Here is a 23,614-nt window from a genome sequence, read left to right on the forward strand (position 1 = left end):
TAATAAAATATTTATAAATGATCATCAATCAATTAATTAGTTGTTAAACTTACCAATTTTAAAATTTTTTTAAATAGAAAATAATCAATTTGACTTTTAAATATTTTTCTAATTAAAGTACCATTAACTAATATACTACTAGTTGAGAATCGTGTTCATTGTAAACATTGTATTTTGTAATCGATTATAAAAATTGTATAGGAAGGCTTTGATTTTATCATTATCTCATTGTATTTGGGTCTCCAATCATACATAGAGAGTGAAAGAGATGGAAGCAACAAGTGCAATATTTGGATGCATAATTCTATTGATAATGCTTGTTTGGGCATGGAAAATGCTACATTGGTTATGGTTGAGGCCAAAGAAGTTAGAAAAGTTGTTAAGGGAACAAGGCCTTAAAGGGAATCCATATAGGCTTTTAGTTGGGGATATGAAGGAGTTTTTTAAATCGGAAATGAAAGCTAGATCCAAACCCATGAATCTTTCTGATGATATAGTGTCTCGTGTTTTTCCCTACGGTCAACAAACTGTTACAAAACATGGTATGCTTGTTTATTATTAACATTACATTTTGCAATTGATCTTTATTTTCCTATGTACTTGTTTATTTTTTATTGTATTATTCATCTTATTTTTTGCAATTGATCTATTTTCCTTTTCCTATAACTGCTTCTTAATTTTTATATTCCATAAGTTTGTTAGAAAATTAGTAAATATATTTGCAAACACCATGCAAAGGTGACAACATCTTAATTCTCAAAAAATTTGATTAGCTATCATCTTGTACTGCAGGATCATTTTAGACAGCCCCACTCAATTTTTCCTCTCATATTTCCTCATATATGTTAATTATTACCTTTAAAATTCACTTTTTTCTTTACCCTTTTTCTCTCATTATTCCAATAAAGGGTGAAAATTTCAATGAACTGATCTTGTGTCACATTAGATGATTCGATCATTTCTCCAAATCGGCATATATATAGACAATAAAGTGTTTTTTTATTTATTTATTTGATCATGCATTAGCTATATTCAATGATATAATGTTTTCCCTGCATAAATTTCTTTGGAGTTCTATTTGAGGCTATTGTCTAGTTGTTTACTTAATTATATTATTTTCAATTTTTCTCTTACTCAAATTTATTTTGAATATAAGTTTAATTTTTTTACAAAATATATATCTAATGTTATGTATGCAGGAAAGAATTCATTTATTTGGTTTGGACCAACACCAAGGGTGATCCTAACAGATCCTGAGTTGGTTAAAGATGTTTTCAACAAGATGTATGATTTTCAAAAACCTAATTCAAATCCACTTATTAGGTTACTCGCTACTGGTCTTATAACCCATGAGGAAGAAAAGTGGCGCATGCATAGAAAGATAATCAATCCTGCATTCCATTTGGAAAAATTGAAGGTTAGTTTGCTTTACCAAAAAGTCTCGCATTATTTAAAAATCAAGATTAAGAATAGTTTATATGAATACGAACATTTCTCAATTCACCGAGACTGAGATATCTTTTACAAAGGATTATATCATAAAATTTTACATAAAACTCAAAGCAAACAATACTGCACGAGAGCTGATGGAATTTGAAACTAAGTAATTTATATGTACTCACACTCTTCAACTCACAAAAACGCCTTTTATGAAAAATAAAAGTGTGAGGGCTTATCTAAAATTTAAAGTAGACAATACTTAAATAATATGATGTTGCATAGGCTTGAAGTCAGGTAGTGTATGTCCATGTGTGTTTCTTTCTTGTTAATGAAAATTATTCTTCTAAAAATATTTAGTATAGGAAAAGCTTGTTTTTATTTACTCCTATAATATATTATAATTTTGCAAGGCACCATATGTTTGGTTAATTTAAAAGCAACATGATTTTAATTCCAAATGCATATAGTCTAATGTGCGGAATTTTAACTCTTCACTATAAATCTTTTTACTACACCACAGATGATGTTGCCAGTAATCTTCGAAAGTTGTAATGATATGATTAACAAGTGGGAAAGAATGTTATCGTCAGATGGATCATGTGAAATTGACGTATGGCCTTCCATTCAAAATTTGGCCAGTGATGTTATTGCTCGAACAGCATTTGGAAGTAGTTATGAAGAAGGAATAAGAATATTTCAACTTCAAAAGGAACAAGCTGAAATTACAATGGAAATTTTGATGAAAGTTTACATCCCTGGATGGAGGTAAGATTTATTTGTGAACTATTCTGAAATGAAATATAAATAAAAATGATAAATCAACTTTTCAATTACTATTGTTGTGTATATTTCATTTCAGAAGCAATACTTGACTACTTGTTGACCAATAAAAGATAAAGCTTTTAAAGGTTTTATATACTTAATTGTGTCATCAAATGATTTATCACCATGGTTGATGTCTTTATAAGTGTGATAATATAATGAAATATAATACTACTTTTGTCCCTTAATATAAGCACTTGTTGTTTTTCTCATTATTATAAAAAAAAAATTGGTAGATTAGTTAAAACATATCTATAACACATGTTTACATAATCGGTTCAAAGTAATTAAACTCTAATTTGAATTTATTTTGTAGGTTTCTACCTACTACTACAAATAGAAGATTGAAGGAAATCGACAGAGTTATAATAGCTTCTTTGACTAAAATAATTAACAAGAGAGAGAATGCAATAAAGGCCGGTGAAACTCCTAAGAATGACTTATTAGGTATTCTTCTGGAGTCAAATCATAAAGAAATTAAAGAAAACAACAACAATAAGAATGTTGGGATGAATATTGATGATGTAATCAAGGAATGCAAACTATTTTACCTTGCCGGAGAAGAAACCACTTCAGTTTTACTTGTTTGGACAATGATATTATTGAGTAGGCACCCTAATTGGCAAGCACGTGCAAGGGAGGAAGTGCTACAAGTTTTTGGCAACAAAAAACCAGATTTTGATGGACTAAGTCATCTTAAGATTGTAAGTATAGATTTTTTCTCTTGATATTGAACATTATATAAAACATGCTAATTATAATTAACACATATTTTTGTGACAGATTACCATGATTTTGTATGAGGTTCTAAGGTTATACCCACCACTAATTGTGCTTCCTCGGGCTGTTCAAAAAAATGTAAGAGTTGGAAACCTAACATTACCTGCTGGAGTTCAAATTGGTTTACCAATAGTTTGGCTTCACCATGAATGCGAACTATGGGGTGATGATGCTAAGGTGTTCAATCCTGAAAGATTTTCAGAAGGAATTTTAAAAGCAACAAATGGCAAAATTTCATTTTTTCCATTTGGTTGGGGTCCTAGAATTTGCATTGGACAAAACTTTTCTCTATTGGAAGCAAAGATGGCAATAGCATTAATTTTACAACATTTCTCATTTGAACTTTCTCCAACCTATGCTCATGCTCCAGCCATGATAATTACTCTTCAACCACAGCATGGGGCTCATATCATTCTACGTAAACTTGAAATGTAAAAACAAATTATATTTAACTTTTTTATGCTTTTTGTTATGTGATGCAAGCTTTCGAAAAACATATGATGTAATAATAAAAACTTTCTGTGACGTGTTTGGTTTCATTTGATGTTGAAAATGTTAGAACAAATTACAGAATTAAAGGAATTGGAATTGTAGAAGGAATAGATTGAAAGGATAAAAAATGTATCAATTACTTGTTGTCCAAGCAACAGGGTCAGCTCTGGTTTTATATCAAATAGTTTGCACAGTTACATCAAACTAACTTCTTTACCTTCTTCTAATTACCCCTTAACAACCTCTAATCACTTCCTAACACCCTCCAACTGTTTTATTAATTATTAATTACACTTTTTAACATTCTCCCTAATTTAAAATAGTTAAGGATGTTAATTCAAGCTTTCTCATATCTTAAAACTTTACCCTCTTCAATCCTTTGGTAAGAATGTATGCTTTCTGATCATTGGTGCTGCAATGTTCCAACTTTATCTTGCCTTTAATCACATAGTCTCTAATTAAGAAATGGAATTTTGTTTCAATGTGCTAGCTTCTTTCATGAGCAATTGGATGTTTAGTTATATTTATTGCAAATTTGTTGTCAATCATTATCTTCACTGGTTTACCATTGCTCAACCATCAATTCTGCCAGCCATAGAGCTTGACAAACTCTCATTGATGCAGCCACATACTCAGCTTCACAAGTTGACAATGTTATTATGTTTTGCTTCCTTGAACACCATGAAATTGATGACTTATTCATTATGAATACATAACTCGTGGTGCTCTTTCTGTCATCCTTGTCTCCACACCAATAACCATCAGTAAATCCAGTCAATTCAGCTTCAATTCCACGTGAATTTCTAGGATATAGCAAGCTAAGTTCACTAGTTTCTTTAATATACCTCAATATCTTATCTGCTACCAAGTAGTGATGTGTTTTAGGTTTCTATCTACTAATCAATCCAACACTATAGGCTATGTCAAGCATTGTTTTACACAAATATTCTACCATTTGCTTGAACATTGTAGGATCAACCAGTTCCACATTCCTTTCTTTTGACAGTACCAGCCCTGCTTCTTATGGGGTGCTTGTGCCATTGCTATCTTGCATATTAAATCTCTTTAATACATCATTAGCATACTTCTTTTGATGCATAAAGACTTCATTCTTTGTGTTAACAAATTCAATACCAAGGAAATATGACAATGTGCCCAAATCTGTCATCTCAAACTCATTTTCCATTATGGCTTTGAACTGTTGGATTTCTGCTTCATCATTGTCAATCACTAACAAGTCATCAACATAGAGACATATCAATAGTGTAGGTAGTGTTGTTGCCTTCTTAGCATAGACTCCATGCTCATTCACACATTTCTCAAATTGTTGTTATAGGAGAAACCTGACAATTCTCTTGTTCCATGACCTAGGGGCTTGCTTCAAGCCATACAATGCTTTCCTCAACATGTACACATTGTCTTCTCTGCCTTTTATCTCATATCTTGTTGGTGGTTTCACATAAACTTCTTCTTCCAATGGTCCATTGAGAAATGATGACTTTACATCCAACTGATGGAGAGACCAACCTTTGTAACTGGCCATTGACACTACAAGCCTTACAGTTTCAATTCTGGTCACTAGTGCAAAGACTTCATCATAATTCAGTCCAGGCCTATGCAGAAATCCCTTTGCTACAAGTATGGCTTTGTACTTGGAAATTTGTCCATCAGGCTTCATCTTGATTTAATAAACCCATTTCACATCAATTGGCCTTTTGTGCACTGGTAAGGTTATCAGCTCCCAGGTCCTATTACTTTTTATGGCATTGAGCTCTTCTTCCATTGTTAATCTTCTGTTTGGATCACTTAAGGCTTCATCATCACTGATTGGTTCTGATTCAACTAGCATGTAAAATGTATCCATTCTCCATCTGCATTGATAGCTAAATCATATGCTACTTCAAAAGTGTTCAACCTTACTAAAAGTTGTCTGATTCTCCCAGAATGTCTTGCTGGTTTTGTGGCAGGTTGAGCTTCTGATCCTAAGATCTATTCATCAGATCAATTGCTACTACCCTGCTTGAGCTGGTTGCACTTATTGAGTTGGCTTCTATTGGTTGTGGCACATATCTTCCAATCTCATCTTTTAGATTCATCTATCAGTATGTCCCTGCTTATCACTACTTTTTCTTTGTTTGGATCATAAAGTTTATATGCCCTAGTTGATTCATATCTCAGCAGCACCATCTTCTCAACCTTATCATCCAGATTTCTTCTATTTTGAACAGGTACAGGTCTGAAACATAGTGAGTCAAACACTAGATGGCTTACATTTGGCCTCCTCCCAAACCAGGCCTCTTCAGGTGTCTTAGTGTCAAGTCTTTTGTTTGGACACCTATTCAATATGTATGCTACAGTTGACACTATTTCTCCCCAAAACTTGTGAGACATTTTCTTTCCCTTTAGCATGCTTCTAGCCATGTTCAATATGGTTCAGTTTCTTCTTTCAACAGCTCCATTGTGTTGTAGTGTGTATGGTGACGTCACTTCATGTAGCATTCCTTCTTTTTCACAAAACTCATGAGAATTGTATTCACCACCTCCATATATCATAATCACTTTAAGATCACAACCATTTTGTCTTTCTGCCGTCAGTTTGAATCCTTTAAAGTCAAGCAGCACCTAATTTTTCTTTGTGATTAGATAGATCTAGGTTTTTCTTGTAAAATCATCAATGAATGTTACAAAATAATTGTTGTCTCCTATTGACATTTCTTTAAATGGTCAATAGACATCAGAGAAGATTACCTATATTTTCTTTGAGGATCGAGTTGGCACTTCAGCTTTGAATGGATTCTTGTGTTGCTTAGTATGGCAGCATTCCTCACATAGTTCCTTTGGTATCTGAATTTTAGACATTCCTTGCACCATATCCATGTCCTGCAGCATCTGGAGACTTCTGAAATTCAAGTGACCAAATCTTTGATGCCATAACCAACTTTCACTTTTGACTTCATCAGTCAAGCACTAGTTCTCAGGATTTGGGTTTCAATCTTGAAGGTTCTGTTCTTTGAGAGTGGTGCCTTCAAGATCAGTCTTCTTGAGCTATCAAACATCTTCATTTCACCATGCTCCATCTTCATTGAATATCCTTTTACAAGCAGTAGTCCAAGGCTCAAGAGGTTCTTATTCATATTTGATACATAAAGCACATCACATATAAAGGATTGTTTGCCATCCCTCCTCTTAATCAGCATTTTCCCAACTCCTTCAACAGTCACTGAACTGTTGTTTGCAAACCTAATCTCCCTTTTTACCCTTTCACCAATGCTTACAAACCACTCCTTATGCCATGTTATATGATTGGAGCAACTTGTGTCAAGATACCATAATTCTGGACATTCATCATCTGAGTTTGTGGTAGCCATCAGTATTACATCATCTGAATCTGAATCATCTGCATGTGTCATCTGAGCTTCATATTCCTTTCTTTGCACTTTCTTTGCTCTACATTCATCAGCAAAGTGCCCCCATTTTCGACAATTATAGCCTTGAATCTTTTTCTTGTTAAACTTCTTCTTATCATTTGATTTCTTGTTGTGATTGTCACTGTTGTTCTGATTACTCGAGTTTTCAGTCCCTTCATCAGAGTTTTGCTTCTTGTACCACTTGGATTTTCCCTTTTCGTTCTTGTATTTTACATCATCTTGATTATTCTTCTTGGTGACCTGAGCCGGCAGTATATGTGTTTGTGTATTTGCATCATTCATCTGTCTTACCCTCAGTTCATGGGCTTCTAAGGAGCCTTGCAAATCTTCCACCTTCAATGTCTCAAGATCCTTTGATTCCTCTATGGCCACTACTATATGATCATACCTTTGTGTTAATGTCCTCATAATATTTTCAATAACCACCACTTCAGTCATCACTTCACCATTAGTTCTCATTTGATTGGTAATTGCCTTCACGCTATTGAAATAAGCAGTTACACTTTCATCCTCCTCTATCAACAACAATTCATATTGCCTTCTTAGCATTTGAAGTTTCACTTTCTTGGCTTTTGCCCCACCAGTATAGTACTTGACCAAGATGTCTCATGCCTCCTTTGATGAAGATGTCTTTGAAATTCTTTCAAAATTGTTTGAATTCACACTTTGCTAAATGCCTTGTAGTCCCTTCTTTTTGAATCTTTGAAGGTTGCTTGTTGACTTTCTGTAGGATTTGGACCTAACTGATCATAGTCATCTTGTACCACTTCATACACTTCTTGAGCTCCAAGTAATGATCTCATTGATGCACACCATCTTTCCCATATTTTTCCATCAAGAATTGGCAAATTATATGGAAAACTCTCTGAAACATTCATGATTCTTTCTTCTTTTTTTACTCACTGTTGTTTCCGAAGATTTGAAAAAACTCACATTTTCACTCGTGTTTCCCTTAAATTGGAACCTAACTCTCGATGTCAATTGTTAGAACAAATTACAAAATTAAAGGAATTGAAATTGTAGAAGGAGTAGATTGAAAGGATAAAAAAAAATATATCAATTACTTGTTGTCTACGCAACTTTATATCAAACAATTTACAGAGTTGCATCAAACTAACTTCTTAACTTCTTTTAACTACCCATTAACAACCTCTAACCACTTCCTTACATCCTCTAACTATTTTATGAATTACACTTTTTAATAGAAAAGTGCTTGTGAAAGTTAAAAATTGATTATTCTTCTTTAAGATTATCTAAGTCATTTAGATTTTATTCAGCACTACTAGATTGGCACCACACGCGTTGAATGAATGAGTGTCCACCACACCACCTATCTACGCTTTCTCTTATTCTTTTTACCGTACTTTAGAATCATCTCACTACTATATAATGTCATATGATAATATCAAAAAAAAAAATTTATCAACAATTAAGTTAATTTATCACTCCTTTATCCACGTTAACATTATATTAAAAGTTGATTAAATAGCACTAATTGACGAAACTATATATAAATTAATTTGATAATATTAAAATACATCATTTCTAGATGTACCATAGAAGTCTCATGTGTATAAAATTTTATAATGAGATTCGTTAAGGGATTTTTCGCTTTCTGTCAAATTAAGTGCATTTGCTGTCAAAAGAGCCTATTACTCTACTTTCTCTCATAGTTCGATAATGGCAATTGTACTTTAGTGCATATTTGCTTCCATATTCAATTTGCTATTCTGCATAGAAACCCTTACTTAACATTGGTTTGTTTGCATATTTTAGGGGATGACAAAGGGTAGGGTACTATAGTACACGTTCCAATATCTACGATTTAAAAAAATACTCATAATTATGTCTGAATCCTCTTGAGTATCAACTTTAATACTCTTACCCTCATTACATAAGTGCCCATACTCATATCCATTAATCATGCTTTAACTAAAAAAATTGATAAATAAATGATATTGTTGTAATTAAATTTAAAAATTATTCAAATATCTTAAATTGAATTATAAAATATTATAAACCAAAATATTTTCTAACTCAAAACATTTCAAATGAATACTCAATACATATTTAAATGAATATTAACGTCTTGTACTTTAAAAAATTAATACTCAATACTAATTTAATTTTTTTTAATCAAATACTAAAATATTAACGTCTTGTACTTTAAAAAATTAAAATTATGATTTACCATAAATATTATGTATTATCATATTAGAGGGCAATAAAAATTATAAAACAAAAAAAATAAAAGGAATTTAGATCCTCTCGATCTACCCCTCAATTTTCTTCAATCCTCCCTATTTAAATTATATTTTGTATTTCTTTGAATTAAATTTTCTACAATATAAATATAAATGAATATAAAATTTCACACAAATATAAAATCATTCCACATATTATTGATATTTACAAAATTTAACAGAATACAAATGCAAATAACATGGATCGTTATGAAAATAATTTTACTGTTGTCTAAAATTTTTTACACATGATTTGCATAATATAAACTTTCAATTCATAACCATAAAAATTGAAAAAAATAGTAAAATTAAGATAAATTAAAAAATTGAAAGATCAAGAAATATTTAAATTGAGAACTCAAAATTTAGCAAAACATAATAACTTCTTAACCAAAGTAATAAAACAGAGATTTGATGATAAAGTTAATTGCTTTAGTACACGACTAACGTAGTTTAAAAAAAGATATAGAGTGAATGTTGTTAAACCAAATACAATGGTAGACCATCCACAATAAATCTTTTATTTCCTACTCTTCGCCCATATTTTTCATAATATGTAACATTTTTATGAGAAATAAAGAACACGACAATTCCATAAATATTTTCTAAGCTGCAAATAATGATTTAATCACTATGAAAGTACTTGTGGAAGTTATCACAGCAATTACATTCTAATGTTAAAGTTTCTTTTGAATACGAGCAATATTCAAATCATCCAAGACCTAAAACTTAAATCTTCGAAACTTAAGAAACAGATAAACTTAACTTAAGTACCCAGATTAACAAATGAACAAGCACATTAGGTTAGGGTGTGAGAAGGTGGAACAGGGACTAACACCCTCACAATCCACTTTCGTTTTGTCACAAATTTAAGGGAAAGTGAGGGAATTATATTCGGTGGATGCATTTACTCTTGGCAACCATCCGATCATGATTGAATGGTCGAGATCGTTTAAGGTTAATGTGAGAAATCAGGGTCAGTTTGGGTGCCTCAACGAATCCATAAACATGAATGCAATAAAGAATAATTAAATGTAGGGCAAATTAAAAATTTTAAAATTTAAACATGAACAGAAAAAACATGTAAAAATTAAGTCTGCCCCAAAAGTAAATTAATATTGGCCGGGTGAAATAGAGATCTCAAAACATAGTTTACTGAGAACCCATTGGATCGGCCGAAAACACAGTTTGAAAATCAATATGAAATCAAAATAAATAAATAAATCTACGATAGTGACATTGAAAATTTAACGAAAGCTATGTATAAATCCTTTCAAGGCTTCTGCAAATTTGAAAATGAATTGCAGAAATGAGAGAAAAGGAATGCAGATTTGATTTATGCCCGCAACGGAACTCGGACGCAAATGTTTGGCTGCTACGCCCGGTTCTTTAAAGGCACATGAAACCCTAACAATGACATCGCGTTCTTTTATAGCCAATTATTCACGTTAATTGTCCCTTTTACCCTCATTGGATGGTTTCTCTTTTAAAATAATTTAAAATAAAAACTGAAACAAATAATTCTGACTCTTTTGTTTTATAAAAATTATTTCTGATTCCTTTATGTATACTGTCCCCGTTTGGATAATTCATGTTAATTTATGTAAAAATATTTGATTTTAATTAAAACAACTTTTAAAATCATCCCCATGAATAAATGTGATTTATTAACAATTTAAAACATTTTACAGTATATATTCATTCAACATTGAAAAATAATAGGAAATTTAATTTAATATTTTATATAACAAAAACAATTATATTACACTAAAATGTCTTTCATTGAAATATTTTTTATGATTTTTAACTTCTAGTTCAATTGATAAATGTTGATATTGTTAGGTTGGACATTATTTCTCACGTTTAAACTCGAAAATTCACATTTGTTTAGTTTTTTAGTGGTAATTATATCATCTCATTTATAGACAAAAAATATATTTTTGTATATCTCATAATAAGGGATGGCAAAAAATCTATACCACCATATATTTATGGATAAAATATACGACGAGCACATAGCAGATAGTTGCAAAAATAAATAGATATATTCACTACCCATTATTTCATGAATGTGAAAACAAATATAATAGTAGTTGTACCTGCGAACATTCATACAAATTAATAAATTACTAAAATTTTAAATAAATAAAAAATTGTTTGTGTTAATATATTAATACTCTTAATGAGAAAAAAAAATATTTTAAGTTTTTTATGTAATACTACTATTTTGTTGACAAAAGAGGAGATAAATTTCTTTAAAATTGTTAAAAACATATAAATTTGGTACATAAATTGTCTCTTTTATTTAAAAAATAATATCTATGAATGTCCACAAATATCTATAGATACTTAAAAATCTGCTAATATTCATTTAGAAGATACCGGCAAAATATGGCACATATAGTCATATATTATTTTTATCCATCGGAATAAGTAGTAGATAACTATTATCCATACCAATGGATATATCCTACACTAGAATGTTACTCATATGATAAAAGATTTTTTGGCTTTGATTAGTTTTTGAAAATAAATGGAAGAATTATGTTTAGAGACCAAAATCTCACAAATTCAAACTATACAAATCATGTGTAGTTAAACTTTCTTTTATTGAAAACAATATCCATTCAAATTTATAGAATTCGTGAGATTAAGAGTTACATAAATTCAAAAGTTGTAAAAATTAAACAGAAAAATTTATTAATAAATTCACAACACTCAATTGAGTTACATAATTTCAAAAGTTGTAAAAATTAAACAGAAAAGTTTATTAATAAATTCACAACACTCGAATTGTATAAAATGAAAAAATTATGAGTGTGCCAAAATAATCATGTCTTCGGATTTATAACATTTGAGGAAGTCAAAGTTTTATGATGAATTGAAACTAAAATATAAATATTTGATTGTTTTTAAACAAAACTGCTATATATTTTGAAAATCCTCTTCCTCGTCACCGAAACCTAGAAAATCACCCAATCGAAAACTCAAAAATCCAAATTTATGCTTGCAACCTTCAAATTCAGAACAGGAATAAACTCATCTTCCTCCAAAGCCTTTCTCCTTCTTTAATCTCTTCCTCTTTACCAACACCACCACCACACTCAAAATCAAAGCCAAAAACAAAACAAACCCAATAACAAACACCACTCAAAACCTTACTATATTTTAACAGTCTAGAATCTCTAGATTCCACATAACCATAGCAAACAACAATCAACCTGACAAATGAGGCAAGAACGATTAAGTACTTCTTTGAATCTATATGTCTGTAATTTCAGGTATAAATTCACAATGAACAACTAAAAACAAAGTTAGCCTACCCTGCAAAAAAAAAAATCAGGGGTAAAATACATGGTTCATAACCCAATTGTTCTTGCTGCATGTAAGTGTCCACTCTGTTCTTTTATAAAGTTTTTTTTTAAAAGGCTAAAACATGTATCCTTTGTCGCCAAGAAAGGGAGCATGATTCATGTGTTCCTCATGCAAACAGCCACATCCATTGAAATCACTGAAGCTCCACCCAAGTATACTAAGATGCACTTTAAGGGATGGTTGACTATAAGCACTGTTCAATAAATTGGCAAATGAAAAATATGTTAGGTGTTAGTTATTAACCGACAGCGATAACACAGATAAAAGAATTGGAAAATCTTAACCTCCCATTTATGTAAGGGAATCATTACACAAGTGCTCTCATGCTGATAGGTATCTTATATGTACTTGTAGTTGTAGGCTCAATTGTCCAAGGCCCAGTTGAAGTGATCCAAAAGGCAAATTAGAGAAAGGGGGAGAGTTAGTTATAAGGGGTAGGATTGAGAGGGGATTTGTCATTCTGCATATTTTCTATTAGAACCTTTAAGGTTGGGCATAGAAAGAATTATCTCTTCTATGAGGAGCATTTGCTCTAGGATTACAGTAGTTAATCTCCTATAATATTTCAGTTTCAATCAAATAATACTTATTTTCTTTTCTTTCTTAATTCGGGTTCCTATCACATGCTTTCCCTTATAATAAGGCCTAAGCAGACAATAATTGGCACTTGAACAAGAAATTACTTCCAATATATTATGCTAAGGACTTGTTTGGTTTGAGAGATTATTATTTTCATTTTTACTTTTAATTATAAAAATACAAAAAAGAAACAATGAAAACATTTTTTTTTATCACAAACAAATCTTTGAAAATGAGAAATGGAGTAAAAAGAAGCCGACATTTGTTTAACTAAAGATGAAAATATAAAATATTTTTTAAACCCAACAAGCCCTTAAATTTTTTCATGTAGCTGAGTCCACAGTTGATGATAGAAAAAAACAAAAATGAGACAGATAGAGTCTAATTTTTTGCAATAAATTTTCTTCCTTACAACATCAGAAGAGAGAAGAGTATCAAAACATTCTAACATCAACATTGATAATGTCCATCACATGAGAAGAGAGAAAGAGTATTAAAAAACATTCCAACATCAACATTAAATAAAAGCATAAAACCCTGGTAACTATAACTCAAATTAAGCAGAAAATCATATGAAAAAGTTCATTTTCTATAGTGTAGTTTATAATGTCCATTTCTGAGACTGGAATTTTCTAAACAAAGGGCAAAAGCAGACATATCAAACCCACATAATAGAATGCAAGTAATAGAACGTACCATACTTTCTTTAAAGTATCTTCAGTTATCTAGCAGTCCAAAGCTATTGAGTGGCCAAACCTAATAGAACACAGTACTTTATATCTTTAACACTAGATTCAATTAAATAGAACAATTTTGCACTTAAGCATGTAATGAAATATGTAGATTTTTTGGTATCAAGCAAAACTATAGTAGCAAACCATAATAACACAAAACTAACAAATCGGAAGGACCTAGTTTCAATCAGCAAATGATGTCCTCACTACAATGACAGATGAAATTGTTCCAGTACATGACATCTAGAATTGCTTGGCCGATTACACTTTAAAACTTACAAGCATAGAATCAGTAGATGTTTGCAAGTATATGTACAAGTCTGGAAAGAAACATAGAAGCAGACATGAATGTCGTACCAAAACCTCGGATTGAAGGAGTGTCTGGTGTCCGACATGTGTCAGTGTCTGACACCAACACGCACAAATACATATAGTTACATTCAATCACTTCTATATGTCAGTACCGCATTAGTGGTTCGTAGTGTATTAATAGAACGGTGTCATTAGAACCCTAGCTCACTCTAAACTATTCAGGAAAGATAATATTGAACCACGTGAAAGTAAGTGAGAAATAAATTGCATTATAAACCTCAAATGAATCAAAATAATGGAGAGAAACCTAATTAACGAAAACCACATATAACAAATAGAAGAATATAGTATGAGGCACAATAGTTACCCTGAAAAACACTTTTCCTTTTATAAGACCTAATGGAACGGGACCAAAATGACGTGAATCACGGGAAGCGTAGACGTTATCTCCTTGAATCCAAACATGCCCCTTTGGCACCTATGAAATAAAGATTGATTAATTAAGCAATATATCAAACTTATCAACATAAATTACGCAAGAAAACTGCAAAACATATATTCCAAGCATGTGGGGAAACAAATAAGATAGTTGGGTAATAAGTAACTTATTTTTAATCTAAAAATTCGATAATTAAGTTTAGTGTTAAGACTCAATAAGGAATTGGATAAGAATGATGCTCTCATATGTGGAATTAAGGATATCAGTCAACTTGAGTAAATAAGTATTGCAATCTAAAAACAAATGATCAATTGTCTCAGCCAAAAAGCATAGGGAAATTTCAAGCATCCTAACCAGAAATCATAAGCAAAGAACTGATCTTTGATCACATCGTTACAGTAAAACAATGACGAAGACAAAGTCAGCAAAGCAGATAAACGCATTTCATCAAGAATCATAACCGCAACCATTATCACAACAGTTGTTTAAAAACTATTTAGATACACCCAAAAGAGTCTCGCTTTGCTTGGAAATCGATGCTAAGAGTAGTTTATAAACAGCTACTCTCCTCAACTCACTGAGGCACATTTAACTCAGCACAAAATCGTGAGGGCTCACGATTGAAAACCTCAAGAAAACTGGTGTAGCAAACTTGAGATCGGAACATTGAAGCTAGAAGGAGGGCCTAAGCAACACACAAGGGCTACCAAACCCTTTAGCCCCTTAATCTCAACTAGGAGCTACCATTCTTATACACCAAAAAGTGTCACATTACATAAAAATCAAGGCCAATGATAATTTATAAATACCCACTCTTTTGAATCACTATGGCATCTTTTAACTAAGGACAAAACCATCATTACTTACACAATACTCAAAGCTGACAATACTACGTGGCAGACTTGAAGTCAGAGCAAAAACCTAGCTCATAACTAATCTAACATAGCATCAATCAAGTAAGCACATTTTGACAAACATATACTAAAAAAATAATACAAATCATAAAAACTAAAACAAACCAAAAAAAGAGAAAACGAAGAACAAACCATTAAGCACACACACCACAGCAATTCGATCGGAATCAGAATGCAAAGGGTCAAAGTAAGTAACAGTATCCCCTTCCATAGCAACAATTCTCTTTGTCAAGTTCCGATTAGGGTTCAAAGGGGAGCGAACAAGAACCAAATCACCATAACCAACGTTCCCAAGAAGTGGAGAGAGGTGTTCGACAAGAACAACGTCGCCGGCGATATTTAGGGTAGGGAGCATACTAGGACCATACACCTGCAAACAGAGGATTACAGCAATTGAGTGAAGAGGGTATTCGTAAAGGAAGAAGAAAGATGAAATCTTTGGAACAGTACGTGAGTTGGAGAACAGAGGTAGGTGTCGGTGAAGTGAAGGCAACAAAGGAACTTCGCGATTATCGCTGTGCGGTCTAATGCTTCCTTCGCACCGCTTCTCCATTGCGCAATGTGACTCATAAACTTCATTTGTGTTTGTGTGTGTGAGAGAGAAGAGATTGTTTCTGAATTCTATTAAGCTTATTACACCATTTTCTTGTTCTAGTCATACAGGATAAAAGAAAATGACTCGCGGAAAATCCTCTTTTTGGGCACAAGATTTTATTAAACTTAAATAAAAATAATATAATTTAATAATTCAAAAAATACGCAATTTTTTTTTTTTTTGAGTATATTTAAATATTGTGATCAGATAAGAGTTTTTTTTTTCACCTTAATTTTTTTCTATAAAATTAAAGTAAAAAATGTATCCATAAAGAAAATTCGAAAAGTTTAATTCAAGTGACAAATGTTGATATTTATAAACTTATGTCTCGGATTCCGACTCAAGTTAATTTTTCAAAGTGTAAAGATATGTCACTTTAGTCCCTATCTCGATTAACAATTCAAATTAGTTATTTAATTATCAAAAAATTATAATTTATTCTTTGACTATTTTGACTTTAAATTATATATTTTAAATCATAGTTTAATCTTTGACGTTTTAAAAAAAATTATGAGATTTGAGGCGGACTTTACATCACTATTCACTACCACATCTCTAGAGATAAAAGTGGACATCTCCACACCACTTCGATTTTCTATTGAACCCAACAAGTTAGGGATTGTGTCACGCAAAGTTTTGCAGCAATGGCAAGTAGCTAATTACACTTTAGTACTAGTTAAATGGAACAAGATCCCTGCTGGTATATGTATAAGTGCAACGTTGATGCGACATTCAATAATAATATTTTTAGCATAGGAATGTGTTTTAGAGATGATGGTGTTGGTAGGTTCATTTGGACTAAAACTTTTGTGTGCACTCTCATGTTTGTTTTTAAGGAGTGAGAGGCACATAGGTTACATCTAGCTATACAATAGATAAGAAGAGTTGGGTATTGACAATTTCATATTTAAATTTGACTCAAAGTTGATGGTAGATAGTTTAAAGGTAAATTTGAAGGATTGCATACATAATTTTTTTATAGTTTAAATAGTCCTAAACACAATCTTTTTTATTGTCTCCTCAATGATCACCATCTTGTTCTTCTCTAGATGTTGGTTGGCATCAACCAAACATAAATGTTGAATCTTCTTGTGCAACAAGAGTGCAATTGATGGAGATTACATGAAAAAGCCGGAAAATAACTATATCCCTTAAAGAGAATTTTGACAAGTGTTAAATAATTCATTTTTAGTTTAAATGATGTAGATGTACAAACACATATATACATTGCACATCCCAGAAATTTTGACAACATAAGACTCAAATACAAATAGAACTTATCTCTTTGAGCAAGATCTTAAGTAGCAATTTTTCTATCCAGTATGTGACCATTTGATTCAGCTTTAATGGATAAACATTTGACCAACAAATTGAGAAACATTAATAGTTTAATACCATGCTAACGATTGTTGATGGGAACACAACTACCCATAAGGGTATTATGGGCAAACCCAAAATATGGAGGGTTTATGAAAGTAAGGCTAAGAAGACTAATGACTAAGTTTACTAGTGAGGTGTTTAAGTAATTAGTAGGGTGTCTAAGTAATAGGAATATTTTATTAGTAATATATAATAGATATATGAATAATATCTTCTTAGTAAAGATGTTATCTGGAATTATTTCCTTGATATTTTAATAGTAATATATAATAAAGATATTGAATAATATCTTCCTAGTAAAGATATTTTCTAAAAATATCTCTTCAGTAGTATTTAAGAATAAGTTTTAGGATTTTAGAGGCTATGACAATTAAGTTGTTGTTAGAGTTAGAGTAAGATTCATCTCTGTGTTGGAGCTTGTGTTGTTTTACTATTTTCGGTTGTAGGATCCATTGGTTCCAATCAATTGTTGATTAACTTTTTCAACAAGAAAGTATTAGTATTTAATAAGTTAGTGAAAATAGTATGAGCAAATTCAAGAAAAGATACAGAACAAAAGGAAATAGAAAAAAAAAATTATTCCCTTACAACCAAAACCAAGAACATAAAAATGGGGAAAAGAATATACTGATTTATGTATAAAATTATATAATACAATAATGGAATATATATTGTTGTTGCTTGTGCTTTAATTTGCAGATAACTGCAAACATATAAATTGATGAGAATGTGCATTTACTTGATCCTTCAATATCTGTATTAGTACCCCAAAAAGTAGCACAAGGGGAAGAAGGTGTAGTATGTCTTGTTCAAAATCAAGGTTCTCTTCCATATATTATAGGACCAAAGAATAAAATGTATTATTCTGATTTTCTTTATGTATCATCAGCATGAACAAGCTTACGCGATCCGTTGAAGATTATATGTCACCATATCCTCGAGAGCTAAACGATACACGCTTTGCGGAAGACATTGAATACTTTGAATAGCAAGATCAGCTTTCTCTTTCGCCAACTCTTGTGCTCTTTCAATTCCGCCACAACTCTTTACCAACGCAATGGCTTCATCGAGTGAACCGATCTCACTAAACTCAGATTCGATGATATCCCTCAATTTCGGTTCTTTCTCCAATGCAAAGATTACTGGAGCAGTCAAGTTACCTTTGGCAAGGTCAGTGCCAGCAGGCTTTCCGAGTTGCTCTGCTGATTGTGTGAAATCCAATATGTCGTCCACAACTTGGAAGGATAGACCGAGATTCTTTCCGTATTCGTACATTTTCTCGGTGATGTTACTGTCAGAACCACTGAAAACTGCAGCTCCTTTTGTACTGGCAGCAATTAAAGAAGCTGTCTTGTAATAACTCTTGATTAGATACTCGTCGAGTTGAACATCGCAATCGAACAAGCTAGAAGCCTGCTTTATTTCTCCACTAGCAAAATCTTTAATCACCTGTCACAGCACCAAAAGATATGCAAAAATATAAAACTTCAGAAAATGAAATTATGCATGTTTTTCATATGCTTTGCAAAGTAACTGGCTTCATGTGCATCAAGCACTTATGGAATGATGATTTTAACAAATGCAAGTGACAGATAAAGATCATGGAACTCACCTGGCTGATAAGTTTAATGACTTCGATATTTTCAAGGTTGGCGAGATACCATGATGACTGCGCAAACATGAAGTCTCCGGCCAGCACTGCAACTCTTGTTCCAAACATTTGATGAACAGTTTCCTTCCCTATTAATTCATAGCAAGTTATCAAGCTGTTGAGTTTGAATAATGGGAAATGGACACCAGAGAGGAGTTGCAAAAGAAAAATAAAAACAAGAAACGAAATGTCAAAGGATTTGTCTCGTCCATGAGGTGTCAACAGGATTGAAACTCAAAGCCTTTTTATGACTATATATACTGATATGCCAATACTCCTTGTGTTGTCAATCGCAGATTGCAAAAAAAAACAGTTAGTTAAAATTTCGCTACACTATAGCCGCTTTTAGACAACACTTTATACTAAATCATGTTTTGCAGAACAGTAGTTGTTTGTTAAAATTCTGCTTTGCTATAGAGCCGTTATAACGGTTATTTGACAACACTAGAAGATGATACATAGCAGCTGTAGTTTTGGCCTTATATTTGACGGGGACGTGTAATGACTCATACAAGGAGCAATAATGTTTGATTCCGAATTATGCAATTTTAATGGTTCTGTAATGTACACAACAGGTTTATATAGCACTTGACACCTATACATAACAACATGAAAGTATTGAGTCGGAGCCGTGATGTTGAAATTATAACATGGTTGTCCAGGATTAAACAACCATACATATGAGCAAAATTTCATCAAGGCATGCACATTCTAAACAAGATCATAATCAGAAAAATAAAGTGAAGTCAAGAATATTAAGCGGGTATTTCTAAATAAGGATTGCTAGCTTACCTCTTCTTAGGTCACTCTCATCTAACACATCATCATGTATCAAACTTGCAGTATGAATCATTTCAATTATCTCAGCTAAACGTCGATGCTTTACAGTAATATCCCTGGAATCATTCATTTCAAGATGAAGCTTTCAACTTTTATTGCCATATACATAGAATTTTCAGGACAAGCAAATAACTTAGGTATGTGCGCGCACGGGTATGTGTGAGTGTGTGTTTGAGAGAGAGAGAGAGACAGAGTTTTATACTTACTCCAAGCCAAGTAGCTCTGCAGTCGCCCTTGACACCAAGAACACGAGAGCAGGTCTCATCCTCTTCCCACCAGCACTAAAGATCTGCTCAGCTGCAGATATTAAAACTGGATTTTCTGCCCCTACAATCTATCAAGAGCATCTTCATCAGATACACTATCAGCTAGGCAAGAAAAATCTGATTATTACTGTTTGCAATGTAAAAGAAGCAGCAAACTTGACTAAGAAATAAACAGATATATAAACACACAAAAACACAACAATTGATCACGAGTTCAGCCAATTGCGCTTACATCTCTGACACCAGAGTAGCTGTTGTAGTTTTATATTATGCAATACTTACAGTTACAGAGAACGACCTGTGTTTAAATAATATTTAATTTAATCCTAAAACATTGTACTTTCTAAGCTTCTATCATAAGACTCAAGAATCAATATGTTATCAGACATAATTGACACAAGGAATTCAAAAACAGTTAACAACAATAAACAAAGAAAGCCATGTATCTAATCATGGAACAATGAGCATCATTCAAAAAGGCTAAGCCCCATGTTGCATTTCATTAAAAGTAGCACATTTTTCTGGTCTGCTTAAGATAATAGAACAACACAATACTCAAGCAGACAAAACAGGAATAATTGTAAACCCGATAGCTATGAAACACTGACACACAGATAGACACCACACTGACATGTCAACACTACTACGGATAATAATTTGAGAAAATAAATTAACTGAATATAATCACATGCAACAGAACTAGATAGTAAAAAAGCAGACAACATGAATATAGAAAGCATTACTTACAGACTGAAGATTTTTATTGAGTGTTTGAAGATCATCAGAAACTACTTCAAACAACCTATTAGGTGAAATAGGGGTTTCTGAATAACTCTTCAAGTTCAATCCTTTTGCAAGGTCTTTAATTGCTTGAGCCCCACCTATGCAAAAACCAAACCAATTAGATCATTAAAAACTTATACAAAAGTAAATTAAAAGTACTAGTTGAATCAATAAAACAATTATTTTTATCATAACTATTTTTAAAATCACCCACATACAACTGATTGCAATTTTTCAAAAAATTAAAACTTCTTACATCCACATTGTATCAAAATTAAAGTCAACTTTTGATGCCTAAATTCAAATTCTACAATCAATAATAACATTTACCCCTTCATTCAAGCTAGTAACATGAAGCAACTCCACAAAACATTTCTATATGTATATATAAATAAATAAAAATTCTTATACCATTCAAAGTAGGTTCTGCAGTCTCCATAGAAGAAACACGATATTGAGTAGTGTTCTTCTTCTTACAACAAATCAATTTACGAGCTCCATTTCCACATCCTTTAGAATTAACTTTTCCATAATTCCTCACCTTATTCCTATCAAAAGAAGCATTGGAAGAACAACCACAAGAAACCAAGTTTTTCCCAAAAAACTCAATACTTTTGCTTGTAAAAGACATCATTCAAAAACTTATAAATCACAATCAAAAATACCCAGATGGAAAATGAAGTAACTTTGGGGTTTAAATAGAGACCCAAGAAGAAGTTAATAGCATTGGAGGAAAAAAGTGTGTAAGTTGGGAACTTGGAACAAGAAGAAAATAAGAGGAAAAAGAGAGAAGAATACACAGAAAAAAAGGGGTGTTTTTATGTTTTTTTTGGTTTAATGGGTCACGAGTTTAGTTATGTTGAAGTGAAAAAAGGTTAGAAACACAAGTTAAGTGAGTGGATCCTAAGAACCCACATGGGACTTGTCTTGTTGGGTTCTTATCGGTCGGAGAGAGAGAATGAAATATGTGATTCATGATTCTTGCTTCAAACATTTGATTTTTGAGGATAATATGAATTGAAAAATGGTGGATCGGATTTTCTGATGTCATAATATCTGATTAATTTTTATATATAATAAAATTTTAATGTTGTAAAAAAAAATTAAAAAAGTTAATATCAATACCAATTAAGTGGCTCAAGCGAAGAGGTTCGAATTTGGTGAACTCATATTTGATTCTCCATCATTTAGCATTTGGCGTATCTTGAATATGATAATTTTAGTAGAGAGAATCTATAAGAAAAAAAATATCTAAATTGCACTTTATACTCTAAAGGTTTAAAATCTAGTAATTCATGTCACTTACAAAAAAATTACCAACTTATTTTAAAAAAATTCCTTGTTTATTTTTTAAAAATATTGTCAGTTCTGGTTATTAATCAAAATAAACACAAAATAAATATGATTGCAAAAGGTATATTTTTATTTTTTTAAAAATTATTATAATTTTTTATGCATTTAAAAAAAATAGAAATGTATAACAAAACACAATAATTTTTTTAAAGATAAAAAATACACTTTTGATTCACTTATTTTATTTTGTATTTATTTTATTAATAATCAGAGTTAGTAATTTAAAAAAACAAAAAGAGCCGACAATAATTAAAAAATGAGCTAACAATTTACAAATAAATAAAAATAGGTAGGGAATTTTATTTAAGAAAAAATTGAATTGGTAATTTTTTTAAATAAGTCAACGAAATCATAAAAAACAAAAACAAAAAAATTACGTCAATATTAATTAAGTCAAAATCTAGAGTAGTTAACTATTTATAAAAAGGATTAAAGTTAAGAGATCAAAATTACAATTTTTAAACTAAAAAAGTGAAATCTTAAGATTTTGAATTTTGAAAGGCCAAAAGTGCATTCTATCCGCAAAAAAAATGTTATTGTCAAATTTTTTCCTTAGTTGATTAATCGCCTCCTTGATATTTTTTTAATTGTTTTAAAAATATCTATAGAGCAAGAAGTGAAAAAAGAAAATAAAAAACTTTAAAATAATATGAAGTTAAAAGGGAAAAACAATAATTTTAAAATCAATAATATATTAATTTTTTAAAATATAAAATAAGATGTCTTTTAAAGAGAAAAGATGGTATGGACCAAAATCAATAGATATGACTTATTAAAGAAAATTTAAATTTAATGAAAAAAATTAATATATATGAAGAAAAAAAAGTATAATTATATGGAGTGTAAGTACAAACTAACAAGTGTAATTAAACCATCCACAATGAAGTTTTCCTAATTTAAATGCTTAAATGAATTTCTGCATGTATACATTATTTATTTATAATTTTTGTAATATAAATATCTAATAAACACCACATCCCTCCAACCCAACACCTTATAATATATTACTAAATGTGTCTCACTGATAACTTTATATCACTATATTTCAAGAACACTTATTTATTTTAATATAATTAATAAGTAGGACCCTCAAAAATGAAGGAGAGAGAATATTACTCAATAAGCAATCATCTAAATAGGACCACAATTTTTAAGACCGCAAATGCAACGGAGTTTCTATTGAGCATG

General features: G+C 31.3%; 4 protein-coding genes across 8 annotated transcripts; 1 reads left to right on the forward strand and 3 right to left on the reverse strand.

The window, feature by feature from the left end:
• The first annotated feature begins 268 nt into the window (after positions 1-268).
• Positions 269-3,477, forward strand: LOC101501010 (cytochrome P450 716A67-like). Its single transcript, XM_004488612.1, has 5 exons — positions 269-542; positions 1,200-1,417; positions 1,961-2,205; positions 2,579-2,966; positions 3,046-3,477. The coding sequence occupies exons 1-5, from the start codon at positions 269-271 to the stop codon at positions 3,475-3,477; spliced, it is 1,557 nt and encodes a 518-aa protein (XP_004488669.1).
• A 3,017-nt stretch (positions 3,478-6,494) lies between these two features.
• Positions 6,495-7,511, reverse strand: LOC105851396 (uncharacterized). Its single transcript, XM_012712192.1, has one exon. The coding sequence runs from the start codon at positions 7,509-7,511 to the stop codon at positions 6,495-6,497; it is 1,017 nt and encodes a 338-aa protein (XP_012567646.1).
• Positions 7,512-12,342: 4,831 nt separating this feature from the next.
• LOC101501323 (mitochondrial ATP-independent inner membrane protease subunit 1a) lies at positions 12,343-16,247 on the reverse strand. Of its 5 annotated transcripts, none has more exons than XM_004488615.4 (5): positions 16,009-16,245; positions 15,707-15,928; positions 14,573-14,683; positions 13,861-13,915; positions 12,343-12,773 (listed from the first exon to the last, which is right to left on the reverse strand). In XM_004488615.4, exons 1-4 carry the CDS (start codon positions 16,135-16,137, stop codon positions 13,877-13,879), a joined length of 501 nt encoding a protein of 166 aa, XP_004488672.1. In that variant the 5' UTR covers positions 16,138-16,245; the 3' UTR covers positions 12,343-12,773; positions 13,861-13,876. The 5 variants fall into 5 exon arrangements, 3 of the variants coding, with proteins under 3 accessions (XP_004488672.1, XP_004488671.1, XP_073221039.1); XM_004488614.4 differs by having other exon boundaries at positions 13,856-13,915; positions 16,009-16,244; XR_012161858.1 differs by lacking the exon at positions 13,861-13,915 and having other exon boundaries at positions 15,691-15,928; positions 16,009-16,247.
• A 1,849-nt stretch (positions 16,248-18,096) lies between these two features.
• On the reverse strand, positions 18,097-21,990 carry LOC101502183 (solanesyl diphosphate synthase 1, chloroplastic). The gene is made up of 6 exons (XM_004488616.4): positions 21,485-21,990; positions 21,038-21,171; positions 20,231-20,358; positions 19,977-20,080; positions 19,146-19,273; positions 18,097-18,982 (listed from the first exon to the last, which is right to left on the reverse strand). Exons 1-6 carry the CDS (start codon positions 21,705-21,707, stop codon positions 18,434-18,436), a joined length of 1,266 nt encoding a protein of 421 aa, XP_004488673.1. The 5' UTR covers positions 21,708-21,990; the 3' UTR covers positions 18,097-18,433.
• Between the last annotated feature and the right edge of the window lie 1,624 nt (positions 21,991-23,614).

The sequence above is a fragment of the Cicer arietinum genome, chromosome 1 (assembly GCF_000331145.2).
Source record: "Cicer arietinum cultivar CDC Frontier isolate Library 1 chromosome 1, Cicar.CDCFrontier_v2.0, whole genome shotgun sequence".
NCBI lineage: Eukaryota > Viridiplantae > Streptophyta > Magnoliopsida > Fabales > Fabaceae > Cicer > Cicer arietinum.